The 22,544-nt window shown below is 39.6% G+C and overlaps 2 protein-coding genes across 2 annotated transcripts; one reads left to right on the top strand and one right to left on the bottom strand.

Moving 5' to 3' along the window:
* Positions 1 to 947: 947 nt before the first annotated feature.
* LOC124143406 (acid sphingomyelinase-like phosphodiesterase 3b) lies at positions 948 to 20,661 on the bottom strand. Its single transcript, XM_046512381.2, has 6 exons — positions 20,431 to 20,661; positions 18,498 to 18,690; positions 3,832 to 4,076; positions 3,454 to 3,617; positions 1,935 to 2,112; positions 948 to 1,528 (listed from the first exon to the last, which is right to left on the bottom strand). Exons 1-6 carry the CDS (start codon positions 20,498 to 20,500, stop codon positions 1,068 to 1,070), a joined length of 1,311 nt encoding a protein of 436 aa, XP_046368337.2. The 5' UTR covers positions 20,501 to 20,661; the 3' UTR covers positions 948 to 1,067.
* On the top strand, positions 12,363 to 16,344 carry LOC124143407 (nicotinamide N-methyltransferase-like). Its single transcript, XM_046512382.2, has 3 exons — positions 12,363 to 12,580; positions 13,648 to 13,852; positions 14,563 to 16,344. Exons 1-3 carry the CDS (start codon positions 12,427 to 12,429, stop codon positions 14,993 to 14,995), a joined length of 792 nt encoding a protein of 263 aa, XP_046368338.2. The 5' UTR covers positions 12,363 to 12,426; the 3' UTR covers positions 14,996 to 16,344.
* Positions 20,662 to 22,544: the final 1,883 nt, after the last annotated feature.

Genomic DNA, 22,544 nt, shown 5'->3' with positions numbered 1-22,544 from the left:
GGACGAGGCTGCTTACAATTGCTAGGGGCTCTAAACGAATATTTGGTTCATCCATGCCGGTGTGAATAGGAACTAAATATTTGGAGTTCTGCACAGAGATAAATGTTTCGTCTGTTTCTTCGTTTTTCCTCAACGAAGGATTATCAAATTATATGTTTATGTACTTCAACATGAAAGCCGTAACATAAAAACAACAACACAACTCAACTTGAACCATTTCTTCAATATTAATATCCGGACTTAAGCTTACTTAATTATTCGTTATAGACATCTTGGAAATGACGGAACTTTTTCTGTTCTATCATTTCATTTAATCAGAAAATGAATTGATGAAACACTTGTGGGATTCCAATGGGATTAGAACCGCTAACGAATGCTAACGGATGTAGTCTTCTGCCATGGCGAAAAAGAATACACTGTGTGGAATGGCGCATAACTAATTAATTTCACCTAGGTGGCTAGAGCGTCTGCCCGGAGATCGGAAGGTCGGTGGTTCGATCCCCGGCCGCGTCACACGAAAAAAGGTTAAACTGTGGTATGTGTTTGTTGTTTTCCCGACTGGATCCATTAAGGATAAAACAAAGACAGGTCGGCTCGGAGGCCTTTGTATCTGAGTGGGATATTCCTCTTAAAATTGCTGCATGGTCTGAGCTGAGAATGATAACCTTTGCGCCTGTTCGAATATTGCACTCACCAAATGTGTGTTTTTCAATGTCATAGTGGTATTTAATATCAGGCTTGAATTACAGCTATGATGATTTTAAAGTAAAGATAAGAATTTATGGTTCTTTAGATATTTTATACCGATAGTTGGGTTGTGAAATTCCTTTACACTTTGTACTCCTGAGAATAGAATCCAACGCCATAACTCAAACGTACAATACATTCGTCTTCTTCAATGTGTGTTTTAGTCGATGAATGCATCGCACCATAACTAACTAATTTCACATGTTTAAACAGAGTTTTATTCCAAATAATAAACTCATCATAAACCATTTATTTGAGTAAACGCATGACATGATTTCACTCAAGATATAAAATACCTCCAACGAAAATGGATGGACAAGTTACCCTATCAATAGACCTTTCATAAGACCGTTGACACAGGAATTAAACTCCCCAAATTCATGATGAGTAAAACTACAGATATATTCGGCTCTGCATGTTGCATCGCATTCGTTGACTGTTGTGTTACCATTAGCAAGAACGGTATTGAATCGGATATATTTGTCCAGAACATATTTATCTGTGCTCATCTGCTTAACAGCCATGCTGACGGATGCAGCAGAGAGATCCTTGACCTGGTAGGCCTTGCTGGCGTCGTATGCGACCTTCCACGATGACGCGTTGGCTTCATTGCTTTCAGTCAGATCCATGTAGTACTGAATAAAGTCCAGGGCCTCACCAGTTTTCTGATCATATTTTACCAATCTGACGGCTGGGTTGTGTGGGGCATCCGACTCTGTTCCGCTCTTGTAGCGCCATGGTGTCACCGATGGCGCTATGAACATCGGAATACCCGGTGTACCTGGAAATGAATGCCCATGTAATATTTTGCATCTGAGGTTTTGTCTTCTTGTTTTGTTGACTGAAATCGTGATTCAAGTTGTGATATCCGGTTCAACCTTCTTAATCATTGTTTGCTTTTTTATTTTCAAATGTTTCAAATGTTCTTCTATATATACATGCGTTGACTGGTGATCTTTGAGCCTCCAACAGGAGGAGTTGGTCAAGTGTGAATTATCTTGTTGTGGACATTACAACACGTAATAGAGGTATTTCCACACAAAAATTAGCATATTTGTTCCCAGTTACAAGTCATTAAACTATGCAAGGTCTGTGACGGCACTTTCCCTAAGTTAATCCATGTTCCAAATGTCACAGACCAAAAGGTAATGTTGCCAAAACAATTACAAGTTGCTCTAGTGACCTACCGTCTTTCTTCAGTAACAGTTTGAGTCCATCAGCGTGGTCATGGCCGAAGTACATCCCGGGGATGATGTCCGCGTACTTCTGGACGAGGTCAAGGAATTTGGTGTTGAACTGCTCATAAAACCACTGAACCTTTCCCGGGACCTTAATACCTGGGGGCACGTGGGCGATCAATATGATCTGCAGGAAGAAAAGATAATGATACAATGACATTATAATATATAAGCTGATTGTAGCATATGTTACATTATATGTGCTTACATAATTATGTGCATCTGTTGCTCAACACAAGTTGAAACTCAAATAGTACATTACTGACATAAGCTAACAACTGCAGGCACACCCCTTGTCAATATGAGTGAGTGAGTGAGTTGGGTTTAACGCCGCTTTTAACAGTAGTCCAGTCATATCACGGCGTGTCAGCTTAATGTGGGAGGAAAGCCCGAAGTGATGCAGGTCTCAGACGTTTACCACTTCGGTGAAACCCACGAGCACGGGTATGGTGCTGACAAACCTAGAAACATAATCCGGGCGAACCGGGATTCGAACCCACAATCATAGGTTTCTGGCGTGCCTAAGGGACGCAACTCTGCACAGCGAATCGCGGCGCCTTAGACGACTGGGCCACCCGTGCCCCCTTGTCAATATGAGCAGAAAGCTTAAGTAGAACATGGATATAACGAACTACGTATACAAGGGGCCAGAGAAATCAGTTCGTTATATACTTTGTTCGTTATATACGTTTTCGCTCGGAAACATCCGCCATCTTGGAACAAAATAATTATAGGATAATATAGAAGGTATAAATCGGGGATTTTGTAACAGTGCGTTGTGTCCGTTTGTTCGCCCTGTCCGTGTTCGTTATATCCGTGTTCTACTGTATACACATTATAGATATGACAACCACTGGAGTGAGCCAGTCAGTTAAAACGATAAGTCACGTCAGCAGAATTTCTTGGTTATTATTAACCCGGACAATAAATAAGTGTGCACTCAAATCACATTGTCAGCGGCCCTGGGAGTATACAATCCAAGATGTCACCTTATAAGGAGAAAGAAAATTTATATTCCCATTACAATTTCATCCTACCAGGTATAACCATTCTCTGTTGGGTGGGCAGAGGCAGATTTCGAACATGTCACCCCACATGTGACCTGTGTTTAAGGACCGAAGTCTTAGAAACTATTATCGTCATGCTCGCCGAACATGGTCGCTGTCTAACGTTGCTTAACTTCGACTGATATCTGATATGTGCGATGCACAAAGGACCACGTGCAACTGCTTACAGGGCAAACGTGTTTACATCAGTCTGTAATCTTCTTTCCTTCAGACCACATTTATTGGTCGCATGATGAGAAAGAGGAAAAGGATTCGCCACCAGATTTATTTTTTAATTAAAACTACGAGCCAAACTATTTAAAAAACAACACATTGCAACAATGAAATTTTTGCGCCAGACTTCTTTTTTCCAAGCATAATTATCTCGCCCCTCCACACACACACACCAAGGGCAAGTATACCTTCTCCCCGACATTTGTTGCGTTCTGAAGAACTTCCTCCAACCAAGCGAACTGACCAGCAGGGTCGGTCAAGTTGGTGGTCAGTTTGTCTGCGCCATAGTAGAAGACCGTGTTCAGACCGACGATCCGAAGGCCCTTGGGTGTCCTGATTGTGTAAAAGCCGCCTAGAACAATACATATACCACTGTGAGACAATTCATGAATATACAACTACGAGGAATTCACTTACTTGTCGCAAAGGTGATTGAATATTTTCATTGTCAAAGAAATGCAATATGCATAAAATAACGTGTGTTATATGTCAATTCGACATAGTGTTAGATAAGACGTATCTGTACTCATTGCTGTCATTTTGAATTCAAAATGATATTATAATACCTTTCTTAAAGTTCTCAATCTGTTGGTTGTCCCCGATCCAGTCTCTCCAGAGTTCAGCGGTAGCGTTATATAGAAACGCTTGTTGCACCGGGAACTGGTCAGCTGGAAACCAGTCATGGTTTCCCATTATGCCATAAACTGGGACGCCTGGAAACTCCGCCTTTAAGGCGTCTGTTATCTTCTCAGTGATCTCCAAGTTTAGACTTTGGTTGAGGAACTGATTTTTAATGTGAGCCACGTTATCTCTGGTGTAGCGAAGAAGAACATAAAAAGTACATTCATAATTGTGTGGAAGTAGATATGGAAAGTGGCTGAAAAATTCTAAGCGTAACTAGGAAGGATGTGTAGTAAGCCCTGAACAGTTTGAATTTATTATGTACAATACTTTAATGCTTATCAGGTAGCATATGTCTAGGTATTCATTCTCTGTTGATGAAAATAAGACACAATTGGCTACCACGTTGTTACACGTATCTCCAACTGAAAGCGACCCAACGATCAGCTGCAATCAGTGTGTTCAGTAAGGCGAAGGCAGGTCGATTGCCACACTGGGAGGTTACCGCTCCAACAGCCATCTATGCCTGGCCCACTCCGCACAGTGTTTACACGTCCGTGTGTGGGAGCTTGGAAGGGCGACTGTGGCTCCCAAGAAAGCGGAGGACGTTGCAATCCGACCCGCGGAGAACCGTCAGGCTGTCGATGTAAATAATATTGTCATGTTGTAAAAAGCTCCCGCCTTTAATCACAAACGACAAAGGGACAAAGGATAACAACGAATATTGCATTTGGTAAATAAAAACACATGATTGCTAGAGTTTCATTTGTCACTCATTAAATAAAATTGATGTTACTGGATATCGTAGACTTGCTATATGATACTTATGGGTTTGGTTACTTTGTGATGTACATGTATATATATTGCGGCATATCGTGTAGTTGCCATTTACTCCAGAGTCCCAAGAGGTAAGGCATTTTGAATAATGTAGACTCTATAACCATGTCTTCTGTTTGTATTTCTTTGCATATAAAGCTAGTGTTGGTTTCTAAATTACTTTTTATTGATATCAACAATTCGATTATAGTTTATCTTAACATAGAATTCCTGATATTAACAAAAAAGCAAGTAGTTTTTCAAATCACTAACTCGATGTGTACAAATCAAAATAATTTATTGATGTCATTAACGCGATATTTAGAATGAGAAATTTGTATGTTGACATACAAGATATCAATGTTTTGACCGGATAGATAGATATTCTTTATTTCCTCCAGATATTGAAGATACATATCATATATGATATTATGTATCATTACAGAGCTGTACAGTAGTACAATTGAACAATATTATTAGAAATGATAACTACAAAATGCATGACAATCAAGCATTCTTATAACTGTTTTGTAACAGATACAGCCATTTCCTACAATGTCTTGACACAATAACCATAAGGTCACCCCATAGACTTTGAGATAAAGAGCTAACACACTCAGGCAAACCGCCTAGTAGTACAGACAGGATTATATCATCGTCCTCACTACATAGTCTTGCAAATGTAGAGACATCTATCACATCACAAATGATTTCAAATAGTTCATTTCTGTCATTCATATTCAATGTACAATACAAAAAGACATGCTTAATAATATCATGAGCTACAATTCCACATCGACATTCCCTGGATTCTATATTTATGCATCCCAGCCGTACAAGATGAGACAGATTTGGGAACTGTTCAGGACGTTCAAGTGCAAGTAGCCAGAGTCTGTGTTCCTTATCATTACGTAGCGAAACATATCTATTTAAGTTAAGTCTAGATAGCAGCTTAGAGCATACAGCTTCCTGGTCTGCAGAAATAATCCTTTCCAACAATATCAGACCATGCCTTTTTACTTGCGAAGCTACATTTAATTAGATAATCTTCTATTTCTGCATTAAGATTGTATTTTTTGACAAGTCTGAGCATGTTATATACAGGTGACAAAGCACATCGTTTTTTGAGGTTATCCAACGCTATTTCGTATCTAAACTGGCCAAGGCGAGTAATGAATACCTTTTTAAAGACATAGCTGTAACTGGATCGGCATAGTTTTCCAAGTAGTAACAGTGACTGTTTGTCAATAAAGGATTGGAGAGATATCAAACCCATGTTGTCCACAGCAACAGTATCTGATGTACATTTTGGAAGGCCCTGTATTTTTCTACTGAAATAACGTTGAATAACTTCCAGCATATCGTATTCTTTGAGGGTTAATAGCCCCAGACATTACATCCATAGAGTCCGCATGGGAGTATCACTCGTTCCCAGATCCTTTTTGCTGGGATTGGATTCATGCCTCCAAACTTTAGTCCAGTATCATTATTACTATTTATTAACATTTTTAACTTTTCACAAGCTAATTGTGTTCGTTCTAAGGAAGACTAATCAGAGCTTATCCTGACACCTGCATATATTATAGATTGCTGAAGTGGAACACACATACTGCCCAAGTACAGTGATTGAGAGCAGATAAATTTACGCTGCACATCAAATATTAGAACAGGGCTTTTCGTGACATTGTACTTAAGCTGCCATTTATATGCATACTGATTTACAACATTGAGAAGATCTTGAAGGCCTGTTGGTGAGCTACTAAATAGTGTTGTATCATCTGCCAAGAGCTGGCCTGGAGTATGTGCCCACGGCAGATTAGTCCTTGCTTAGAGCGTTCCAGCTCGCATAACAGATCATTTATATATAATGTAAAGAGCCAAGCAGATATAACTCTGCCTTGACCAACTCCTTGGCGTACATGAAACAAGTCTGATCTATAGCCTGCAAAGCTGACATAGGAGTACATAGACATATAAGAGCTACGTAGTATTCGCCATGTTTTACCCGTGATACCAAGGTCATTAAGTTTTAGAAAAAGGCCATCTAGCCATACCCTGTCGAAGGCTTTTTCATTATCTAGAAATGCACAGTAGACTGGAGAACTTCTTTCATTGTAATATGCTATTGCTTCTAATAGTGTGAGGGCCGCAGTGTCTGCACCTGCATTTTTGCGAAAGCCAAATTGGAGAAGATGTGGGAAATTACAGTTTTTAGTTACCTAGGATTCGATTCTGTTGAGTATGAGCCTTTCCAAAAGTTTACCAAAAGCATATGTCATAGTTATTCCCCTGTAATTAGCAGGATCCGACTTGCTTTTACCATGACCTTTATGGATTGGGAGAATTTTACCTATGTTGTACTCATATGGTATATATTCATAGTGCACAATTGCATTGAATAAAACCATGAGATGGTGATGAATAGATCTACCTGCTTTTTTAATATGCTCGTTTGAGATTCCGTCATGCCCTGGTGATTTACCTGTTTTCAGAGATTTGGCAGTATCCATCAATTCTTCAGCAGTGAAGGGTTTTGAAAGGGGAGATGCTATAGCTACACCATTATTGTCATAAGAATCAGTGCTATCTAATACCTCATTTTCAAGGTCATTAACACGTTGTTTGACGTAAGAGGAAAATAGAACATCATGTTTCAGATCAATATCCGGGGCAGCTAGATTTCTGTAATATTCACCAAACATATCACATATATCCTTCGGGTCATTAGATGATTTATCTGAATAGACAAGTTTTTGAGTATGACCTTTGTTTTTACGATAACGTTTAGCTACCCTGAAGTATTCATGAACATCAACCTCAGCAGCTTCATAAACTTCTTTGTATCTATCATCTATCAGCTTTTGTTTTGAGATTCGATGCTGTTTTCTAAATAACCGTTTGGCTTCTTTGTATCTAGCAAAAAAAATGTTGCTTTTATCGCGAGTTTTACCATTTTCCTTCCATTCTTTACGGCACTTGCGCATACTATTGTGTAATGATTTAAGATTATCCTTTTTCCAGTACGGTTTCAGCCTAGGTTGGAATTTTGATGAAGGAATGTACATTATTGCTGCATTTTGAAGGGCTGAGGTGATGTATTCATTGTAATATTGAATAAAGTCTACTGGCGTCTGGTAGTCTGAAATTGCAAAAACAGTATCACGAAGCCAGTTTTCAGTTTCAAAACGATAAAGCATTAGGTCCGTCTCAGTTGCTTTGCACCAGTTAAGTTTATCCCCTCCATATTGACTAATAGGTGTTGTTACAGTTAGACAGGCAAGAATAGGCAAATGATCTGATACAGAGTAAGATACATTTGTATCAATGACAAATCCGACAACATTAGGTGTAAAATCAACATTTACAAAAATGTAATCTAGCATAGTCTTAATATTTCCACTTTTGGTGAAATATGTATATCTAGTGACGTCATCGATGGGGATCACAGAGTACAGAGATCTCTCATTCAATACTCTGCTTAAGTACTTGGAACGCAGTTTATCAGGAGTGCGTAAGTCTGTGTTAAAGTCACCAAGTATGATAGTCTGTCCATGTTGTGAATACACATCATATAATTGTATGACATAGTCAAGCGCTTCACAATAAACACTGTCCAACACATTACTAGATGGAAGATATGTTCCTATAATAAAAACAGGAACATTGTTCATAGTCAATTTGATACTGATCGTTCGATCATTATCTGGAGTGTTTGTCACAGACGAGACACAACAGTCCCATTTACGAACAAATATTGCTACGCCTCCTGAGCCTCTAGGTCTTGGTAGTTCTGATTTGTCACATTTGGAATACACATCAAATTCATCATGGATCCCATTTAAGTAGGATTCGTTTTGTCTGTTTAGCCAGTGTTCAGAAATGAACATTATATCACAACTTTCAAGTTTATCAGCAAGTTCAGTAGCAGCATGCATAACGCCACGCACATTCCATGTAGCAAGTCTGATCATAAGAAACAAGAGATAGGTTGCAAATAGTCGGGATCTTGATTTACTTGTCATGTTTAAGATCTTGACTGTTCATCATCATTGTGTACATACCATCTTTTGCTGGGAACCCACTCTCTACAGTTGACATTCTCTGGCCAGAATGTATCGTCTTCAAGCATGACCTTGGCACCCTGGTTAGGAACATGGATTCGTATGGTGTACGTTGGGTTATATGACTGTCTTCCAGTGCTTCAGAAGTGACAGTTTACTAATTGTCACTCCTCGGTCTTTAGCATAGTCGATGATGGCGTCCCTGGCGATTTCAAATGGTTGATCAGCTTTTATGTAGGACAACACTAGTCTCTTTGAGTTGAAACGTGAGGCCCCAGAAAATACACGTTTCCACTGTTGGTTAAAGTTAACCTTTCGTGAGTGAATAGTTTCTTGTTTTCCAAGGTCACTGTCATGACCCCAGGAGCTATTGTTCTGCTCGTCTAGGGGTTCAATAGTGATAGACAGGCTTACATCTTCTCTGTTGGACAGTGGTGGAAAAGCTTGGGTATTGGGCTCTGGGCTTGCATCATCTCGAGCTAGTTGGCTTGGTATCTTAACTGCCTCAGAATACATGAGTTTGTTTCGTGTATTCATCAAGTCAATTTTGCCGTCTATTTTGCAAGCTCGTTTGTCAATAGTCGAAATCGTTGTACAAATCTGGTCTTTAAGATGCACAATTTCTTTACTCTTGTTATTCAAGTCACTTTTCAAGGAACAAATATCTCTCTTCAATCGTTCTTCAGTCAGTTGCAAACACTTAGTCTCGGTGACATAATGCTGAAGTTGATTGTTCTTGTCTTCATATGTATCAATCATTTTTCTCATATCCAATTCATATTTGTCCTGGAAATCACAAAGTTTATTGCAAACAAAATCCAGTTTTTCCATCATTTCTTCATGAATGGCTATTAGTTTGTTAAACACTTCAGGCACAAAATCATTTATTTTGGATTTGCTTGTCATATTTTCAGGGTCAAGCTCCTGACTCACATCATACACATTGTCACATCCGCCAATATCTGTGTAGCGTGCTCTTTGACGGCTTAATACATCAGTTTGAATAACATGGGGTGGCACTGCTCCTTTAATGTACTTAAAAAGGAGATATATGTCTGCAGCATATTTGTCTGAGATACTTTTAGATCTTCCTCCACGATTCACTCTCTTTATCAGTACCCCGTCTGGGAAATCACTGCATTCTGCCTTAGCTATATCATACAGTGAGTGTCGCACATCATTCAACAGTTTTTCATCATTCTTGTATATGCTTTTGAGAGAAGTCTCACATGATTGCCTGTCACTTTCTCCTAAAATGTCCCCAAGGTCTCTGAGGATATCAAAGTCAATAGATTCAGGGGTTTGTGTGGGGTATGTTGGAGAGGAGTTCATAGCTGTACCCTAGAAAATTAGTAGAGTAGTTGGGCTTTACCATCTGCTTGAGATCATGGAAGTCAGTTGTCTTTTTCACCGCCGGTGAAGCAAAATATATCCATAAGGACTGCACAATATGCAGAGCTCCGTCAAAACACGTCCGGTCGTCTCGAGACCCAAGCCCACGATATCGTGTAGTTGCCATTTACTCCAGAGTCCCAAGAGGTAAGGCATTTTGAATTATGTAGACGTCTATAACCATGTCTTCTGTTTGAACGTCTTTGCATATACAGCTAGTGTTAGTTTCTAAATACTTTTTATTGATATCAACAATTCGAGTATAATTTATCTTAACATAAAATTCCTGATGTTAACAAAAAAGCAAGTAGTTTTTCAAATCACTAACTCGATGTGTACAAATCAAAATAATTTATTGATGTCATTAACGCGATATTTAGAATGAGAAATTTGTATGTTGACATACAAGATATCAATGTTTTGACCGGATAAATGGTTTTATCATATAATGGGTAGGTTTCTCGGAAGGAGAAGGCCAACGGATAAAAACGATATCCGTTGGGGTCGTATGCGGAGAGAAATGCAAATATCAATGTTCAAGTAGGGACTACTTTCTGACTTACAAACAAATATGGCGTCGCCATTATCATTCGGCGATCCAGTCAGAATTAACCATCGGGAATCTGGAGAAACTACTGGCATAATTGCTGTCATTATCAAAAGAATAGTCTAATATACTGAAAATCAGTGTTTAACTGTGACGTAGCTTAGGCATTTTACAAGTTTTGGTAACGTTGGAGATGTAAATTGCGAAACAATTTCGCGACGACTTTAGGCAAGCGGGATCAGTTGCAGTATCTATGCCTGGAACCTTTTCCAAATTTACAACAGTTAGATTTGGCCGAACTGTGTCCGAATTGTTACCTTGTTTCGTTTTGTCTCTGTGTGGACATCTTACTGCACCTCGTAACCTTATATCACAAAAGGCAGACTCTAAAAAACGTGACTTCTCATAGACTAGGGTAAGAGTAGTTTCCCTTTCATAAAGGGCAGTTACTCTAGCGGGGAGACCTATGGATTGCTGCGAAAGGCAAGTAAAACAGTTTGTGTGGGCAGTTGTTGTTTTTGTCTATATGTAGTTATAGGTCACAGTTAGTATAAGAAACAGGTTTCAGTTGTAACTATACTGACTGTCCGACTGACATATCACTTACCTTCTGATGTAATATATTTTTATGCGCATGTTCAGTGACTGCTTGCAATATTTAGGGAATTTTATGAGAGATGGGAAGAGATTCTTCGAGCACAGAATTGAAGAATGACATTATATGATAAAGAGGTTATCACGCTTATGTGTTTGGGGACGGTAAATAACCTGTATTAGGAATAAACACTATATATTTAGCTCGCCAAGGTTCGCTAAAAAAATTCTATTCCTAATACAGGATATTTACTATCCCCAAACACTCTCGCGTGATGATAACTTCTAAAACTGTACCTCATTAACTTTGTCACAAATGTTGACCATGCATCCACACAAAACTCTTAATTCAGGTTATATGGTGTAGATAACGACCATATTTCATTCGCCTACAACATACAAACTGAATTAGTAATTAATTCACGTTTTGCACTGAATTTGCACGTTAGTCTGAATTTGCACGTTAGTCTGCGGGAACGCTAACATGCGTGGAAGAATATGCACGAGTGTGTTCTTATGGTTATTCAACCGAATATATCACAAACATAAAGGAACCTCAGACTGTTCTTGATATTTGTGTCTCGTTATTGCATTTACATCATCACACCGATTGTTACTCAAACAATAACGTCAAGTGAAGCAGTTGGATAAAATTCTGTGCATCTTAATTGTTAACTTGTTGCACTGACTTGACTTAATCTTTCAGTTAAACGAACCAACAACGATGACAAAACTGTTGTACAGTGTGGTTTACGCTACAGATTACGTTACCTTGAAATTGTGCATAATGATACAAAACCCATGTCGGTTCTTGAAAAGACCTATAAACTTTATTCAATTTGAAGTTTGCGTGTGTATTGTATACAAACTAGGTATATACGTGTACATTTTGATGAAAACAGACAATTTGCTAATTGTTAGGTGCATTTACTTACACTGTATTATTAAAAAAACATGTCAAGTATGTAATGGCACCTGCAATCCATATTTGTGTTGTCTTGACTTATCACTACGGTTTTAACTTCAACAATTGTTAGGAAAATGAATGTATAACTTTGTTGTGCTTCTTACAGTCAGTGGTATTGAATTGTCTTAATCTTTCAGTTTGAAGTAGCTTAAAGGAACCAACAATGGCAGATAAAGAAATGGCCTTCTGTGACGACTACGCTAAAGATTTTGATCCAGAATATTACATGCAAGTATTCGAAGACCCAGAGCCCAGCCCTATCCTTGCGAACCTAATGTCATTCATATTGACCAATTATCACAAAGCGTTTAACTCAGGTAAAATAGCTTGTTTGTGTTGATGTACTCATTTTGTGCTTGTGAGATTGCTTACAATAAAGCAGTCACTGTGTTCTTTTGTACTTGTAAAGAAATGTGTCTTGCACAAGGGCGATCTTTCCTTTGTGATATAGTTGTGTTTCCGTAACAAAATAAAAGCAGCAAAATCCTTTCCATTGCGGCAAGAAATTGCCGACTGTACTATCCCAACTGTATCATGAGCATGTGTTTATGAAACACTATCAAGTGGTGACCGGGTGTTTGCGAAAGGGTGAGAAGAAACCTTTCGACGACGGCTTCGAATCCCGGTTCGCTTTGATTATGTTCATAGGTTTGCTAGCACCATACCCGTGCTCATGGGTTTCATCAAAGTGGAAAATAAATGAGACCTGCGTTTCGTATTGCTTTCCTCCCCTATTAAGTTGACATGCGGTGATAGAACTGAAATACTGAAACTCACGACCTTCATTTACAAAGTCAGTTATGACACTATCGATGTCCATCAATTACAATATTTGCAAGACAATGAAAACAAAAACACTTTGAGTCGAGAAGCCAACGATTGTGGCTTCGAATCTGGGTTCGCCCTGATAAATTAAATGCTTGGAAACGGGCAGGGAACAAAAGTAGCGTAAATCCCCACGTTCCCTTGTATGGTTGCCTACCTTGTTGCTGGCGATCAATAGCCCGTGTTGTTGGAAGGTCGTTCATTCTTTTACTTTCTCTCAAACAAGTTTTATCTAAATATGTGATTGTCTAGTTATCTAGTGTGTTCTGTCCATCGGCGACAGATGTTTATACAGTACAATTTTGTTAAAGTTACACTTTCTCTCGTCACAATATGGCTGAAATATTGCCATGGTGACGTTTAATTATAACTGACTCACTTACTCGATCTGATTAGGTTTATAGGTTTTCTAACGCATAACCTGTACATCCTAGTAATCCGTGAATAACAACATAGTGTAGTTCAATATGCGTTCTAAATAGCTGATGATGGTGGTAGTAAAGTAGAGGGGAGATCGTAACGATGTCCCAGAACTACCTGTTCTCATGCTTTGTTCCAGGTGCTGTCAAAGGGAAAACGCTCTTGGATATTGGGACAGGTCCAACAATATACAGTGTCATCAGCTCAGCACAACATTGTGACAACATCTTCTTGTCAGACTTCTGCCAGAGTAACAATGACATCTTAAAGCAATGGCGCGATGGATCTTTGGAATTCAGTTTTGATAAAATATTTGAAATGGTACTCAAAATAGAAGGGAAAAGGCAAGTTAGGATTTCTTAATATAGACTCTTCTTTCGGATTCATTGCTGTTACATGATTCACTCAATTTCAAAATCATTTATTACATCAAATGTATATGTATTAAATAAGCAATATTTTGACAACTAAAGTTAGTTAATCCGTAGATTTAACAGGTATGCAAAAAATATGCAAATCAGAAGATTAAACGTAAATAGTCATAATCAGTAACTGAAAATATTATCACAGAGTAATGCAAGTTCAGTGGTTCTCAAGGTACATGGGCCTATATCGTAGTGATTGTAGATTGATTTAGAATTAGGCACCCACGTTTTTAATTTCGTTTACCGAATCATTGGTACGGAAGGTTCCTCTGTAAACATGTAACAGTAATCGTTAGGAAAGCGAGGTCTGCAGACTTCTTGGGTTCAGCCTAGCGGGGAGGCACTGCGATTTATAATCGAATTTCTAGGATGTGTGTTGTTTGATCAGGGTTACAGCATCCAATGACTTAGCAAAGCTTTCAAAATGTTTAATGGAACACATTTCCAAACCTGAAGCATCAATCATTATGCCGTTGCAATTCCCTATTTCAACTTGTGCCAATTTTCCCCCGTGTTGTTCTGGTGAACACTTGGCTTGCCTTTCCATGTATTTGTGACGGATGCCAATGGAAGAGCACAATACGCACACCTTTTCGTGAAATAATATGTGACAATTTCTTTGTTTACAGCAAAACTGATGTCCCCGAGAGAGCGGTAAGCATTAGAGACAAGATTTGTGGGATTCTACACTGTGACATCAGGGAGGAAAACCCTTTTTCGCCAAACTTCCTTCCGCAGGTCGACATCGTCACGTCATCCTTCTGTCTGGAAGCAGTTGCCACAGACGTGGCCTCCTATGAACGGTACGCCAGGAATATGGTCGGAATGTTAAAACCCGGTGGCCACTTGGTCATCTGTGGATGTTTGGGAGGAACTTTCTACATAGTGGGAGTAAAGAAGTTCAGCACTTTAGGGATGTCGAGAGATGAATTGAAGTCTACATGGAAGAAGGTTGGAATTCAGATCATTTCCTGGGACGAGGGTTTACGACTCAAGGAAGACTATTCAGACGTGGAGGGCAGCTATTGCATGGTTGGAAAAAAGGTCCCAGTTGCTTTGTGAAAACTTTTGAATGTACAATAGGATCAGGGTACGATGTAGATTATTGACTGTTTTGCGAACATTTCTTTTCGATATTGAATCAAGGCTGAAATGTGTTAATCAGTATACAGACACATAAAAATCGTTTACCTAAGGACGTTGTATGACAGGGTTTCTTTTAAGCCAAATGCAAACATAATTTGTAAGCATTGTTATAAAAATAATCGGATATATCGGAACAGATTTGAAGACTTTCGGAGAAAATCCAACGATAAGCATCCAACTATGTTGTCTTATAACATCAAGGAAATCAACTCGAACCAAGGAGTTCATCATAGTCCAATATTCAAATTCAGCCCTTTTGACACATCATTCAATGTTGTTATCCATACATTGAAAAAACTACATAAATTCACTTTAATGGCAACACATGAAAACTTTTCATCTTGGCCGGGTCATACCTCGTCCATACTTAACCTTATTCCTGCCAGGGTACTCTGTCATATGAAGCTTTGCAAGATTGTTCATTGAATTGCGTTTCCTGTCACAAAGCTGTCAACAAGTACTAAGATCTGGTTTCTACTCCCCTGTCTTGCCCTGTCCGCTAGGGCTCATCAACTGCCGTGTGTCGATTATCCGGCCAACGCAACTGAGCATGACAAGCGACTGTACGGGCAGTGAAAATAAACATTGATGCAATATCTATACGTATTTCTGAACACTGATTGGTTACCTCTGTGACTGCATATCAGAAACTGGTAATTTAACCTATTTCATGGGATTCATCTGGGTACTTCCGATACGAATCCAAATCCAATTCCATTTTTTCAGCAAGCCCCGCTCTCCTAAGAATATTTCATAGATATTAACCCTTCCCACAGTTCTAAAGTCAACCCATATATTACCCGTCATATCGAACTTGTGTCAACAACATATATCACGAACAATGTTTTAACTGCAAGCAGCAAGCTGCCATAAATCACTGGAACAAACATTTAGCAAGTCTAGGTTTCTTCAGTTAAGCCTGTCATACAGACACTGAAATAAAACCATCCAAAATATCCCATGCGATGTTTGCAAGTACAGATTTCGTAAGTTTAAAGACGAAGATAATAATCATGATCCAGACCATTTGCTATTGTATTTCATATGACAGTTTAACAAATTGTTTTTTAAATAATCAGAAAAATCTGAAATAGAGCAATGTTCTGGATTTTCTTTTTAATGGACAACTCAGCAAAAGATAATTTGTGAACCAATTTCATTTTATGAAAGTGTAACATGACTGTTTCACTGGTGTAACATAAAATGTCAATATGTAGCCAGTACCTGACTAATTGAATGGTGTCAATAAAGTGCTTATTCTTGCATTGCTGATTTGCACGTTTGAATTTCAAATTAAAAACCACATACAGGTTATATTTATTTTAAATGGCAGTGTCTTGCAACCACAGTTATGTATTTGCCACTGTGTGACTCAATGTCATTTAATAGAGTTAATTGAAGCAGTAAATAACAGGCGAACAAAATGTCCGGTGAACAGTAACAACGAAACTATTATTGTCCTCAGTTTGGAGGAATGATATTATCATAAACATTGGTCATAATCACCACATACACATGTTCCAGTAATATCGCCAAACAAACTTGTAGCCAGTTCAGTTATCAAGTATTTTCGCAATCCGTTTAAGGCGAGTAATGCACCTTATGACAGCAGCGAAAACAGTAAACATATATATGATGGACCACCGTGATAGAGGCACGATAACAAACTTCAGGCTGGTGATAATAAATGCTTACAACTTGAATGGTACACCAATAGAACTCCTCAAATCAAGCTATTTTGATTCAGAGTACGAGAACGTCCGAAATCCGTCGACAAGTTTCGCTCGTGCGGCTCGTACAAGACCGTCAGGCAATAATCGTCAAAACTCACCTGACACTGAACTTATTTTAGCCAGTATCCTTTGTCCGCTAGTCAGCTGGAGACACGACATATCGCAACGCTCCGTTTTTGACAAAAACAGAAAACAAGAGTATGTGGGCAGTGCGTCTATTCAATTCTTGCTCACAAAAACATGATCTTTTGTCTTTGGCCAAAACTGAACCCGACCTAAATCGATCTCTAATGACTTCTCTTCCCGAGGTTAGACGCAGAATGGGACAATATACAGCGGTAACTCTCTGTATGAGATTCTCAAATCTCTGCAGTACCATATCCAAAGAAATGGTACTTCATTAAACATCTTTCCTGAGACTTGCTAAGAAGGCCTGAGAAACACATTGTGTGCCTCATTTTACTGACCCTGTGGATATTGTTAGTGACGAATAAGCCCCCAGTACCAGCTGCTTGTCGTAAGAGCCGGCTGAAATCATAACGAAGCAGTATGACTCAGTGTCATGACTGACTGCATGCCAGCTATCTTGATATAGTGGATGGATGCTCATACACATGATATTTACATATCGCCGTTATGTCGATGTTGCATTCACCTGTTTTAGTCAGCGCTTGCGACAGGAATGTCACACGTCCTAGTTCGGGGTCTATAAATTAACGGTCTCTATACATGCTATCAGTGCCATGTGTCCGTATTGTAAAGGATGTAGATATTGATATTTTTTATTATTATTGATTTCCAAAAATGGCACGGCTATGTATAAACATTTTTTTAATATTATTTCTTATGGTAATTGATGTGTTTTAATTGCAAGAGATGTCATATATACCAAACAATGGAAAGAAGAACTATATTGCCCGATATTGGTTTACAAACACGTCGATATGCATTTGTGCCAAGGTAACAGTCAGTGGAATAAATAAAAAACAGTAAGCGTTTCTATTCACTTAGACTTACGTATAGTCTCCGAAAGTCTTTACATGAACCTTAAGTCTCTAACTTTCAAAGTCACAATGGGATGAGAATATGGATCTCGAGCTAGGAAGGGATTGTGAATAGAATGGGGGCGAATGTTTCCCTAAATATACACACTGGAATCTTAAATTGAGACTTCACAGGGAATAGTCTCCCATAGAGACCCTGACACAAAAAAGAACTGAAAACTCCCCAGCAAGACTACATGTACATACTTTCTATTATGTATTAAAAGACAATTTAACAAACATATTCACAATCACCTTTTCTTACTATTGAGCTAATACTTATGACTATGACTTCAGGTGAAATATCATTCTGCCAAATGTCATCAAATCTTTCTGTATTCATTATTCCAACGTTAGCCCGGGTTTGAATTCACCATTCTGATTCTTGATTTCGTGTAATGACGCCTAGTCCTGCCTCGAACAACCTAAGATCCGGTTTGGAATTGGTATTCAGCAACCCATGCTTGTGGTAAGAGGCGACTAACGGGGTCGGGTAACAAGTCTCGTTGAATTGGTTGAATGCATGTGAAGAATCCCTATTGCGTGGGTCCAGACTCGATATATTACTGACCGACGTCAAAATGTTGGAATATTGTGACCTTAAACATCAAACAACAACATATGTAAGGACAAAACACATACCCTGTCCAGAGGATGAAGTCGACGTCACGTTTAACGTTGGCCATGGCGGCGACGCTGTCGTTGACGAGGCGCCAAGGAGAGTCGCACCAGTAGTCGCCGTAGATACCACGTACAGGAACCTTGTCATTACAGGACCGCATTTCTGACCAGTATGTTGGGTCGAAATGATGGTCTGTGATGTGCCAGAATTGCCCTTTTGAAATTGATGTGTCTTTATTACTTTTCGACTTATAAAAATATGTTCTCGTGATCTCCTTATTAACTCTCTTTACACTTTATAACTTGCCTCTTGTCCTCAACATATACCCGTGCTTATACCCGGGGTGTATTGTGTACAGGTTCAATACTGCACAATCCATACACACTGAGCAACACTAAAGTACGTAACTCAAGCCTAGTGTGCCTGAGTATTCCTTAATGCAACTTTAAGTCACTAAATTATAGTTAATGGTATTACTGGAAGTAATATCAACGTTAATTGGAACTCATCGCCTCGATGCACATCAACAGTTGTGTTAGTGGAGGTTGCCCCAAGCACACCGGTATTCAGTTGTTAAAAGTATCTGCTGTGACTTATAGCCTCTACCCTTCAAGCGCATTTGGAAATGTCTTGTAAGGTTTAATACTCTTTACACGTAACAATTACAAATATGATCAACCGCAGAGAGATGTTATAATGTTATTATTTTTCTGAAATCAATGCAGTCACGAAAGTCACTATATTAGATTACATTTAGGATTAAGTTATGTGACACAACAAAGGACTCGGGAATGCCAAAGGAACGCAACATTTCAAACGTATTTGTTGAGCCTGAGAGGGCTCGGCCACCTGTGCCCCTGAGTGAGTGTGGTTTAACGCCGCTTTTAACATTATTCCAGTTATATCACGGCGTGACAGCTTAATGTTGGAGGAAAGCCCCAAGTGATGCTAGTCTCAGACGTTTACCACTTCGGTGAAACCCACGAGCACGGGAATGGTGCTGACAAGCCTAGAAACATAATCGGGGCGATCCAGGATTCGAACCCACAATCATAGATTTCTGGCGTGCCAAAGGCCCGCAACTCTGCAGAGCGAATCGCGGCGCCTTAAACGACGAGCTCAAACGGCGATTCATATTTAGATCTAAAAATTCTCTTAGCTTGTGAATATCCTGGCGCTCTCTGTGTAGCAACATGCAAATATTGGAATATATATCTGATCAGATTACCTCGTTGGCTTGACTTGGCCATGAGACTCAAAGTGATAAGGTTGCCCTTAGTATTAATAGAATGGTCGGATCTAAACACTCTTACACCCTTATCAGTTATGGAATCTGTGGGCAAAATAAGGTCGTACCGTGCTGCGATAAACAAGATAAAGGCCGATGCATGGCAAGAAACTTCATTCAACATCTGGACATTTGCAATTTTAAAGCTACGGGAAATTTTCAAATATTGGTACAAAAATTATCAATTGTTCAACAGGCTGACAGCTAGCCTATTTTCTTTATCACACTTTCAAGTTTGAGATTACTGACATGATCAAATACAAAAGCATTAATGATACAAACTGAGTGAAAAAGGACGTATTTTTGTAACTTAAGGAACAGATCTAATTATCATTACAAGGAAGTCCGTCAATTACTGAAACAGGCAATACATGCTACTTCCCTATTTCAATACTTTGTGCTCTTCATACTGTGAGTAAAGCCTATATGTCAAAGCATTACAATACACGATACCCTTCTATTTAGTATATCCTCGGGTTGGAATAGGTTCCCTGTAACATTTGCTTGTCGTGCGAGACGACGTAATGGATCGGGTGGTCAAGGTCTTTGACGTTGTTGATTGCATCGTCATCGTGATTGCATCAGTCACTGGTCCAGCCATGAACGTATTAAGGAAGCAAACAGTTACAATTTATCCTTTAAAATGACAGACTGTCTACATTTACCTTGCTCCGGAGTAGCCACATCCAAGGCCAAGCAAAGAGCTACTAGTCCCAGCAAACAGTGACACGACATCGTCGTTGATGTCGCTGGTATGATGCTTGCTACTTCCAACGATGTACAGGTTGTATCAGTTGGGACCTCTGTTTGAATAACGACACCGAGAACGTGGTTGGGAGTACAGTTACGAAAGATTTGCGAGGCAATTGGTTGACCCAATAACGTGCCGCTGATACCGCTGTGTCAACAGAAACTACTGATTCGACAAGTAAGAAGGTGTTGTGAGGCCACCTGATAAGCTGGCTTTTCCGTTGTCATATCACCATTGTTTTGAACTCGAATGTGTCGAGTCCAAGGTTCCGTACTTAATTTCATTTTTAGTTTGTTTGTTTGTTTGTTTGTTGTTTAACGCCACATTCATCAATGTTCCAATTATATGACGACGGTCTGTAACTTATCGAGTCTGGACAAGACAACCCCGAGATTGACATCATGGGCATCGATCTATGCAATTGGGATACAATGACATGCATCAACCAAGTCAGCGAGCTTGATGACCCGATCCCGTTAGTTGCCTCTTTTTTTGTCCTCATTTGTACCACCGTCGGTGTTTGAAGAGTGAGTGAGTGAGTGAGTTGGGTTTAACGCCGCTATTAACAGTATTCCAGTTATATCGCAGCGTGTCAGCTTAATGTGGGAGGAAAGCTAGAAGTGTTGCAGGTCTCAGACGTTTACCACTTCGCTGAAACCCACGAGCACGGGTATGGTGCCGACAAACATGGAAACATAATCGGGGATTCGCACCCACATTCACAGGTTTCTGGCGTGCCCAAAGGACGCAACTCTATAAATCGTTTGAAGAGAAATGTCAGTAAAAAACTAGACTTGGCTTGATTAAGTACCAACGATGGGACTCACAGTAGAATCGGCGGACTTGGATTGGTAAATTTGTTTTCAAAATGTCTTGACTAAAGAGGTTTCATGTAAATTGTAAGCAATACATGCCCACGCTATCAATTCAATGTTTAACTTAATATATATGAGCATTACCATTTTGAAGTAACCATGTTATCATGCAATAACATATGGTGCATTCAGTCCTGTTCGGAGCCAATCTAGAATATTCTACATAAAAAAGTAAACTAACCGGTTGATCAATGATGTAACAGACTGTCTTTGAATCAGTTATATATCCAGGTGCGCATCAGTAGTTGGTAGCAGTACTACAGGACCGGAAGTTGTTCTGAACATGCGCGAAGAGGGCATTGTTGGTAATGCGTGCGCATCCAAGTGGCGCGTGTACATCCAAGATGGCGGCACTTCCGTTTTTCGTTTTCTTGCAACAAAATTCCCCAAATGACATCATCGGGTATTATGATGTGATTGTAAACTTTGAGATGCAAGGTCTCGTTCCATAAGGCGATCGTATTGTAGCGCAATGGCAGTCGTTCGGCTAAGTTAAAGTATATGAGTGGCGATCACCTGAACGCTACGATCATGTTGTGGAACGGACGCCTGAATTCTAAAGGTGAATCGGCATGCAGCGACATGTCATGTCTCCATGCAAAACGTGATGTCACGCGTGACTACAAACAGACGGTACTAGAAGTATAGATCGATAGACATGCGTGACGTTGTCACTCGCTCATCCATGCCGAGGTGTTGGCACACGTGTATGCCAACGTGGCGTGTGTGTTTTTTTACTCGTGTCTCCATGCAAAACGTGGTGCCACGCGTGAATACAATCAGACGTTTATAGAAGAATAGATGGATAGACATGTGTGACGTTGTCCCTCGCTCATCCACGTCGAGGACTTGGCACTCGTGTATGTCTACATGCGTGCTACCATTCGTGTCTCCATGCAAACGTGGTGTCACGCGTGTCTCCATGCAAAACGTGGTGCCACACGTGACTACAAACAGACGTTTATAGAAGTATAGATCGATAGACATGCGTGACGTTGTCCCTCGCTCATCCACGCCGAGGAGTTGGCACACGTGTATGCCTACATGTGTACTGTCACTCGGGTCTCCATGCAAACGTGATGTACTTCGTGTCTCCATGCAAACGTAGTGTCAAGCGTGTCTCCATGCAAACGTGGTGGCATGCGTGTCTTCA

This window comes from Haliotis rufescens, unplaced genomic scaffold (genome assembly GCF_023055435.1).
Source record: "Haliotis rufescens isolate VD_foot unplaced genomic scaffold, xgHalRufe1.0.p SCAF_12, whole genome shotgun sequence".
NCBI lineage: Eukaryota > Metazoa > Mollusca > Gastropoda > Lepetellida > Haliotidae > Haliotis > Haliotis rufescens.
The sequence above is the reverse complement of the archived record's forward strand: the minus strand, read 5'-3'. Positions and strand labels throughout refer to the sequence as shown.

Excerpts from the sequence above, each read along its gene's own strand:
- LOC124143406 (XM_046512381.2), bottom strand. The coding sequence starts at position 20,500 with ATGTCGTGTCACTGTTTGCTGGGACTAGTAGCTCTTTGCTTGGCCTTG. Across the intron at positions 4,077-18,497 it reads GACTTCATCCTCTGGACAGG|AGATAACGTGGCTCACATTA; the intron begins GTATGTGTTTTG and ends TCGCTACACCAG. Across the intron at positions 1,529-1,934 it reads ACTGTTACTGAAGAAAGACG|GTACACCGGGTATTCCGATG; the intron begins GTAGGTCACTAG and ends ATTCATTTCCAG.
- LOC124143407 (XM_046512382.2), top strand. The coding sequence starts at position 12,427 with ATGGCAGATAAAGAAATGGCCTTCTGTGACGACTACGCTAAAGATTTT. Across the intron at positions 12,581-13,647 it reads TCACAAAGCGTTTAACTCAG|GTGCTGTCAAAGGGAAAACG; the intron begins GTAAAATAGCTT and ends GCTTTGTTCCAG. Across the intron at positions 13,853-14,562 it reads CTCAAAATAGAAGGGAAAAG|CAAAACTGATGTCCCCGAGA; the intron begins GCAAGTTAGGAT and ends CTTTGTTTACAG.